Source organism: Nesoenas mayeri, assembly GCF_963082525.1.
Source record: "Nesoenas mayeri genome assembly, chromosome: 28".
Classification (NCBI taxonomy): domain Eukaryota; kingdom Metazoa; phylum Chordata; class Aves; order Columbiformes; family Columbidae; genus Nesoenas; species Nesoenas mayeri.
The window spans coordinates 109,587-117,540 of NC_137558.1; the positions used below are offsets into that span (position 1 = coordinate 109,587).

Genomic DNA, 7,954 nt, shown 5'->3' on the forward strand with positions numbered 1-7,954 from the left:
GGCACCCGCAGGCGTCTGAATCTCAGGGGACGGGGACGAACACACACACACACACACACACACACTTGTCCCTGCTCTCCCCTCCTTTCCTCCTATGGCGGGACACCGCCCCTGACTCCCCACCCGGGCCGGGGGGTCACAGGATGGGGCTTGGCGACATGGCGATGGGCACAAAGGGGGGAGGGGGGGTCGGCCTGCGGTCGCCATGGCAATGCCGGGGGGGATTGGGGGGTGTCTCCCCCACTCGGGGAGCTGCCCCTTTAAGACCAAAATGGCCGCCGGCCCCGCGGCGCTTTCTCCGCCGCTGCCCCGCCCCGCTCCCGTCTCTGCCCCCACTTCCGGGGCGGGGCCCGGGAGGCCGGAAGTGTGTCGCGCTCGCAAGATGGCGACTCCCTATGTGACTGACGAGACCGGTGAGCGCGGCTCCGCTGTGGCCCCCACATCCCCGCGGCAGCGCCCCTGCCGCCCCCTGAGCCGCTGGGCTTCCCCCGCACCCGCTGTCTGTGAGGCCGGTCCCGGCCCCGCCACCTGGGAGGGGTCCCGGGGCTTTTTTCCCCCCGTCCTGCTCCCTCGGGGGCTTTTTCCCCCCCATCCCGGTCCATCAGGGACTTTGTCCACCCGTCCTGGTCGCTGTGGGGCGGGTCCCGCCTCTCCGGGTTCCGTGGGGCTGGACTCACCTTGTCCCCCTGTCCCGGGGCCTGGGGTATCCCGGGACAGGGGGAGCCCCCGTGGGGCTTTGTGAGGATCCCGAGGGGCCTGGAGGGGGTCCCAGGAGGTCTCTGCGGTGTCCCAGGTGCCCTGTGGGGTGTTTGGGGGGGGTCTGTGGGGTGTCCCAGCTCCCCCCGGGGTGTCTTGGGGGGCCTGGGGATGTCCCAAGGGGTTCTTTGGGCTGTCCTAGAGCCCCGAAGGTGGCTGTGGGGTGTCCCAGGTCTCCCGTGGGGTGTCTGGAGGGGTATCCAGGGGCCCTTGCAGGGTCAGTGGGATGTCCCAGCCCCCCGGGGACATCCTGTTGTCCCCCCCTGACGCTCCGTGTCCCCGCAGGGAAGTACATCGCGTCCACGCAGCGGCCAGACGGGACGTGGCGGAAGCAGCGGCGAGTGAAGGAGGGATACGTCCCGCAGGAGGAGGTGCCAGTGTAAGTGGGGGACACAGACGGTGCGGGGGGGGTTGGGAACAGGGGTGTGCCCTGGGCTGGGGGAGGGGGAGCTCCCATCCTGTCCCCTCCGTCCCCAAGGGTGACGTCTCGAGGTCTCAGTCTCTTTCCAGGTGCCTGAGCCAATTCCGATCCCCCCACCCCTCCCCTATAAGTCACGTGCTGCCGGTACGTACTGTCCGCTGACCTCGCTTCCACACCTGGAGAGCCTCAAGATGTGGGGAGGCTATGTGGGGGAGGGGGCGGAGCCCCCCAGAAAAGAGCCAGTTTTGGGGGCTGCTCCACATAGGAGGTGCCGGGGGGTTGTGGCGTTTGGTAACAGGGGGATTGTCACCGCGGGGTGGAGCGGTGCCTTCAGCAATCCTCATTTGGCGCAGGTACGAGAACAAATACGTGAAGTTTTTCAAAAGCAAACCCGAACTGCCACCGGGACTGAGCCCGGAGGCCACAGCACCGCCCGGCCGTGCTGACAACGCCGAGACGGGACTGTCTAAAACAGCCAAAAGGAACTTAAAACGCAAAGAGAAACGGAAGCAGCAGCAGGAGAAGGGGGAGCGGGAGGCAGATGGACTGATCCAGGCGCTGGAAAAGGTCTCGCTGGCCGGAGGGGACAACGAGGGACCCCCGGGGGACAATCACGCAGCTGCACCGCAGCCGGGCTGTCCCCCTGGCCCTCCTGCCGAGGCGGGCGACGCCCCCAGCGCGGAGAGAAGCCGCAAAATCAAGAATCTGAAGAAGAAGCTGCGGCAGGTGGAGGAGCTGCAGCAACGCGTAGATGCTGGGGATGTGAAGCAGCCAACGAAGGAGCAGCTGGAAAAACTGGGGAGACGGAAAACGCTGGAGCAGGAACTGTGGGAGCTGGAGCAGGACTTGTAAGGGTGGGGGGCCCAGTGGGAGTTGGGGGGCGGTTCCTGCCCGACCCCGGGGTTCGGTTCAATTTGAGCGGTTTTGTTCCACAACGGTCATTCTCGGTGTCACCAACCAGCCGCTCCCATCTAGAGTTTGGGTTTTTTTTTAATTTTAATTTTATTTGGTATGGGGCCACGGCCCTGCCCCGCCCGCCTGTCGTGTTTTGTGTTGCGACCTCTTTCTCCCTTTTTATTTGAGTCCTTCAGGCAATAATAAAACCACAGTGGTGACCCTGGGTGGGCTCTGCCTGGGGGTGGGGGTGTCACCATGGTCCTGGGGGGTATCAAGGGGTCCCAGGGAGGGTGAGACCTCCCAACTCCGCAGGGCGTTGAATCTTTCGGGGTGGCGGGAGCGCAGGGTTTGAGTAGGTCGTACAAAAATATGAGTGGGGTTTTATTTTTAAAGGGGGGGGGGGGGGCCTGCAATAGCCAAGTGGCATTAAGCCCCGCCCCCCCTGCCACAACCCCATGAGGGGGCGGTGCGTATGGCACCCTATTTGCCTATTTAAAGGGCAGGTGCAGTGAGAGTGGGGGCTGCCCCAAGGCACGTGGGGAGTTTACAGGCAGGGACATAGAGGATGCGGGAGAGGGATAGAGGGGACAGGGGGCAGGTGGGTGTCCCGGTACGGTGCCACTGTCCAGCTGCCGGTCCCGCAGGCTGCACAGGGAGCTCATGGTGGGGGGTCAGCGTGGCCCCTCAGGCCCTGGCACGGCCCCCCCAGGACCCCCACTCACCAGGGGCAGTGCGTCGCCCACCTGGCGTGTCACTGGGGGAGGTCGGCAGCAGTGGGTGCCCTCAGAGGGGGCCGGGCTCTGCCTGCACTTGAGCTCTGGCTGCTGCGGCCGCTGCCACCGGCTGTGGGGGGCTATGGGCAGGGGAGGGGGTCAGTGTCCCCACCACCATGACAACCCTGGCCCCACCGCGGTGACACCCCCAGCCCTATGGCTGCTTTTTGTCCCACAGCCACTCCTGCTGACAGCCTTGTCCCCACCCGAGTGTCACCCCATCCCCAGAGCCATATCTGTCCCCATGGTCACCCCTGGTGTCACCCCTGTCCCCGTGGCCTCCCCTGTCTCCATGGCCATCCTTGGGGACACCTGTTCCTGTCCCCACGGCCATCCCTGTCCTTGTGTCCTCATCCCTGGTGACACCCCTGTCCTGGTCCCCAGGGCCATTCCTGTCCATGCAGCCATCCCTGATGACACCCCTGTCCCTACCAGCCACTCCCACCACCATCCCCTGTCCCCCCAGACCCACCAGGCCAGGCGTCCCCCTGTGTCCTCCCTGTCCCTCACCGTCAGGATGGGAGAAGCCGCCGGCCGTCACCCGCCACTGCAGCAGGACACCAAGGATGCTGAGCACAGGCCAGGCGCCCAGCAGCAGCCACCCGTGCCAGCACAGTGCCCGCGCCGGCGCCAGCTGCAGCCGTGCTGTGATGTGGGCCACCAGTGCCAGCCCCTCAGCCAGGTAATCTGCACACACAACCACAACAGCAGCGCCAAAGGCAGCGGTGGCCAGGATGGTGACGGCCTTGGGCCAGCGCAGCGCCAGGAGGGCACAGAGCAGCGCCAGCCCCAGCAGCATCCCCGCCGTCACCCAGGGGCTCAGCGGTGGTGGCAGCACCGTGACCAGCGCGGCGGTGGCCACGAGCAGCCCCAGCAGCAGCCCCGTGGCAAAGAGCCCGACAGCGCGGAGCAGCACGGTGAGCAGCCCACACAGCAGCCCGATGGCCGCAGTGACAGCAGCGCTGGCCTCCAGGCTCAGCTGCAGCTCCCGCTCCTGCCGGCACAGGAGAAAGATGATGGTGGAGCCGAAGAGTAGCCCTGACAGGAACATGGTGGCCTTGAAGCAGCGGTAGCCTGGGTGAGGACACAGAGACACTTCTGGCTGTGTCTCCAGCTGTGCCCCTCAACTCTGCCTCACAGCTCTGTCTCCTGCTGTGCCTCCCCACTGTGTTCCCCAGCTGTGCCCCCCAGGCCGTTCCCCCACATGTTTCCCCCCCCACTGTGCCCCCCAGCTCTGCCCCATGGCTGTGTCTCACATAACCCCCCTCTCCTTGTCCCCATGTCCCTGCAAAGCCCCTCACCGTGTGCTTGCTGTGCCCCCACCAGTGAGCCCATAACTGCCCCATATCCCCCAGTGAGCCTCAGCTGTGTTCCCCGAGTTGTACTCCCTAGCTGTGCCCCCAACTTTGTCCCCCAACAGTGTCGCCCAAATGAGGCCCCGTGCCCCCCCAGCTCTGCCCCTCATGTCCCCCAAATGAGCCTCCATGTACCCCATCTCTGCCCCCAACCTGTGACCCCCCTGCTCACCAAAGCAGCCACAGACCAGCCCGAAGACGCTCCCGAGGGCACAGAGGGCAGCAGGGACGGGCTCATATGAGGGTCGCGGCTCCGGGGCGCAGGGGAGGACACTGGGCTCCATGGCTCCGGGGCTGCAGGGCGGAGGGGGTGCTGAGCCCCCCGCTGCGATCCCCTGCACGCTGCCCCCCGTTCATCTGTGGAGGGGCACATCTGGGGGGAACTGGGCGGGAGGGGAGTGGGAGAGGGAACTGGGAGCTCCTGCGGGCACTGGGAGCTGGTGTGGGGACGGGGCGGGGGCGGTGCAGCCCGGGGCCGCCGCACTGGGAGTTACTGGGAGTTACTGGAGGCCGGGCGTGGGGAGCACCGCTCGGTCCCGCCGCCCCACCCCGGAACTCACCCGTTCGCTGCCGCTCCCGGGGGTCGCGCTGGGGCCCGGCCCGGGACGCGGCGCCGCGCTCGGGCGGGAGCGGGGTCGGGGGCGGGACCGCGGGGGAGCGAGGGGTCCCGCGCAGGGCCGGGGGCGGGAACTGCGGGACCGGGACCCCCGTGGGGCGGGGACAGGACCAGGGAAGGACGTGGGTTACGGGGCGAGAGCCCCTCGGTTGCACCGGAACTCGCGTGGGGCCGGACTCGAGTGCGGGTGGGTGACACCGCGGCCCCTTCCGAGTCCCCCCGGGGGCACAACGGGGCCCTCGGCCGAGACAGAGGTGCTTTGTGCGCGGGGGCACGTGACGGGGGTCAGCGCAGGACGCCTGGGTCCCTTCCCGGGACGGCCACGGAGTTCACGATGAGGGGGCGCTGCCCCTTTAAGAGGCGGTCGTTGCCCTTTTAAGCGGCGGGACGTTGCCCTTTTAAGGGGCGGTCACCGCTGCTTTAAGTGGGAGTGCCACAAGGAATGACGGTCCTGCGCTACGCCACGCCCTCGGAAGTGGGCGGTGGCGGTGGGCGGAAGGCGGAAGTGAGGTGGCTGAGGGACTCCGGGGGGGGTCGGGAGGTGGCGGCGACCCCCCCCCCCCCCCCCCCCCCCCCGCCGGTACCGGCGGCGCGAGGGTCCCCGGGCTCCCCATTTGGGGGAGGCGGCAGGGGGGGAGGCCGAGCGGGGCCCCGAGCTGCGCTTTTGGGGTGAAATCGCCTGAAATCGGCACAAAAGCGTACCCTGGAAGGGCGGAGGCCTGTGAGCAACCGAGACCGGGCTGGGGGTCCCCGGGGCCGGGTCGGTGGGTCCCGGGGCCGATCGCGGGGTCCCGGTGCCGCGCTGACCCCGCTCTCGTCACAGGGCCCGTCGGGATGGCCGTGACCTAGAGCCGGCCGGGGCAGCGCGGGGCCGCGGGGATGGAGCAGCCCCAGCACCGAGAAGCGGCCGCGCCCGAAGGAAGCGACAGGAGCCGGGAATCCCCCGGGGACGGCGGCGGCTCCGCGGTGGACAGCGCTGCCACCCACGGCAGCTGCGGGCGCGCAGCGGCACCCGGGCCGCAGGACGAGGACGACGAGCACGAGCTGCCTGGGCCCAGCTGCTCCTGCCGGTACCGGGGGGAAGCGGCCGCCCAGCCCAGCCCCGCGGCCGAGCGGCTGCGTGGATGCTGCAGCCTGAGCTGCCGCCACCGGGACGCCTCTGGCACCGGCGCGGACGAGGACGGGACAGGAACCCGGAGGCCTCAGCGGCGGCAGCGCCAGCATTCAGCTCCCAAGGAGAGCAAGAATGGCAGGCGGCGCGACGGCACCGCAGGCAGACGGCAGCAGCCGCCACGCAAGAGGAGCCGCGGGGACAGGGCTGAGCCGCCAGGGCTGGCAGAGGAGCCGGCTGGTTACCGGGGCTTGCTGACCAGTTGCCGGGGGCTGCTGGCCCGAGTGCTCCGGTTGGGCACAGAGGCCGGCGAGCGGCTACTCGGCTCCTATTGCTGCTTCGGTGACCGTGGCTCAGCGCGGGGTTGGCGTCAGCGGGCAGCCCGGTGGCTGGGTGCCGGGGCCCGGTTCATCCTGCGGCTGCTCTGGCTGCTCCTGGCGCTGCTGCTGCTGCTCCTGGTGCTGCTCCTGGGCTGCCTGCGGCTCGGTGCTGCCGCAGTGGCCGCCGGCACGGTGCAGCTGGCCGGGACCCGGCGGGTGGTGCAGCTGCTGGAGGCGGTGGCTGCGCTGCACAGGACGTGGGGGCCGCTTGGGGACAGCGGGACGTGGCACCGACTCTGGGACTGGCTGCAGGGGGGTGGGACACGGCAGGGGGGAAATGCAGCACCCAGTTGTGCTGGGGGGGCTCCCGGTGCCAGGGAGGAGACACAGCGGCTCTTGGCTGCAGCCAACATCCCCGAGGAGCAGCTGAACCCCTTCCAAGTGCTCGGGGTGGAGGCAACGGCGTCAGATGCGGAGCTGCGCAGAGCCTATCGCCGCCTGGCTGTGCTGGTACGAGGGGACCGGGGCAGGGTGTCCCTTCCCCAAAACACGGCGCTGAGGGTTCTGTTCCACCCCCCGCCAGGTGCACCCGGACAAGAATGAGCACCCACGGGCGGAGGCAGCGTTCAAGGTGCTGCGGGCGGCCTGGGACATCGTCAGCAGCCCTGAGCAGCGCAGGGAGTATGAGCTGTGAGTGGGGGGACGCAGGGGGGCGGTGGCGGATTTTGGGGATCCCCCATGATCCTGTTGTGTTCTGTCCCCCCCTCGCAGCAAGCGGCTGGCAGAGCAGGAGCTGTCACGCTCGGTGGGCGCGTTTCTGAGCCGGCTGCACGACAACCTGCGCGACGCCATGAACACCATGATGTGCAGCAAGTGCCAGGGGAAGCACAAGTAGGTGTTGGGGCGGGGGGGTCCCCAAAGCCATTCCGGGGTCTCGTGGGGAGGGGGTGTGTGAACGTTTCACCCCCCACAGGAGGTTTGAGCTGGAGCGGGACCCGCTGAGCGCGCGGTACTGCGGGGAGTGTGGGGGGCTGCACCCGGCTGAGGAGGGCGACTTCTGGGCCGAGTCCAGTCTCCTGGGGCTGAAAATCACCTACCTGGCCATGATGGAGGGGAAGATCTACGACATCACAGGTGGGTGCTGCCCACGCCCGCCCGTGGGGCGTCCCCGGCTGTTCCCCCGCCTTGTCACCACATCTCTCTGCAGAGTGGGCCGGCTGCCAGCGCGTGGGCATCGCCCCCGACACGCACCGCGTGCCCTACCACATCTCCTGCGGCTCGCGGGGCGCCGCGCGGCACAGGTCAGTGCGGGAGGGCGCCGGGGGAACGGGTGCTCCTGGCTCAGCCAGGCCCCCCAAACCCCCTGGTGCCCCTCAGGAGCAGCCCCAAGAGCGGCCCCCCCTCAGCTGCTGACCTGCAGGATTTCCTCACCCGCGTCTTTCAGGGGGCGCCGGGGGCGGCCGCCGGGGGGGGCCCCTTCCCGCCCCCCCCCGCGCCCCCGGGGCCTCCCCCCAGGGCCGAGGGCGCCGGCCCCAAGGGGGACGCCAAGCACAAGAGGAGGAAGAAGGTGCGGCGGCCGTTCCAGCGCTGAGCGGCACCGGGCAGGCACTGAAAGGGCTTTTTCCAATTAAAAAGAAATCTATTTTTCCTTTTTTTAAAAAAAAAAAATCATCTTATTTCCATATACGGAAAACTAACAACGGCG

The 7,954-nt window shown here is 68.5% G+C and overlaps 3 protein-coding genes across 3 annotated transcripts; 2 read left to right on the plus strand and 1 right to left on the minus strand.

Annotated features, from left to right (window-relative positions):
• The first annotated feature begins 377 nt into the window (after positions 1-377).
• Positions 378-2,297, plus strand: PYM1 (PYM homolog 1, exon junction complex associated factor). The gene is made up of 3 exons (XM_080360526.1): positions 378-413; positions 1,042-1,135; positions 1,531-2,297. The coding sequence occupies exons 1-3, from the start codon at positions 383-385 to the stop codon at positions 2,027-2,029; spliced, it is 624 nt and encodes a 207-aa protein (XP_080216652.1). The 5' UTR covers positions 378-382; the 3' UTR covers positions 2,030-2,297.
• A 448-nt stretch (positions 2,298-2,745) lies between these two features.
• LOC308050367 (transmembrane protein 198-like) lies at positions 2,746-4,491 on the minus strand (the record flags this gene model as incomplete). Its single annotated transcript, XM_080360454.1, has 3 exons — positions 4,375-4,491; positions 3,358-3,921; positions 2,746-2,927 (listed from the first exon to the last, which is right to left on the minus strand). Exons 1-3 carry the CDS (start codon positions 4,484-4,486, stop codon positions 2,746-2,748), a joined length of 858 nt encoding a protein of 285 aa, XP_080216580.1. The 5' UTR covers positions 4,487-4,491.
• Positions 4,492-5,377: 886 nt separating this feature from the next.
• On the plus strand, positions 5,378-7,931 carry DNAJC14 (DnaJ heat shock protein family (Hsp40) member C14). Its single transcript, XM_080360436.1, is given in 7 exon segments — positions 5,378-5,539; positions 5,642-6,759; positions 6,833-6,939; positions 7,021-7,140; positions 7,223-7,383; positions 7,457-7,575; positions 7,577-7,931. Coding segments are annotated over 6 exon segments (1,833 nt in total). The 5' UTR covers positions 5,378-5,539; positions 5,642-5,697; the 3' UTR covers positions 7,841-7,931.
• Positions 7,932-7,954: the final 23 nt, after the last annotated feature.

What these genes read in the sequence shown, in the direction of transcription:
- PYM1 (XM_080360526.1), top strand. Translation starts at nt 383, where the DNA reads ATGGCGACTCCCTATGTGACTGACGAGACCG. An exon ending in CTATGTGACTGACGAGACCG is followed by an intron (nt 414 to 1,041) that starts GTGAGCGCGGCT and finishes GTGTCCCCGCAG; the next exon opens with GGAAGTACATCGCGTCCACG. An exon ending in CCGCAGGAGGAGGTGCCAGT is followed by an intron (nt 1,136 to 1,530) that starts GTAAGTGGGGGA and finishes CATTTGGCGCAG; the next exon opens with GTACGAGAACAAATACGTGA.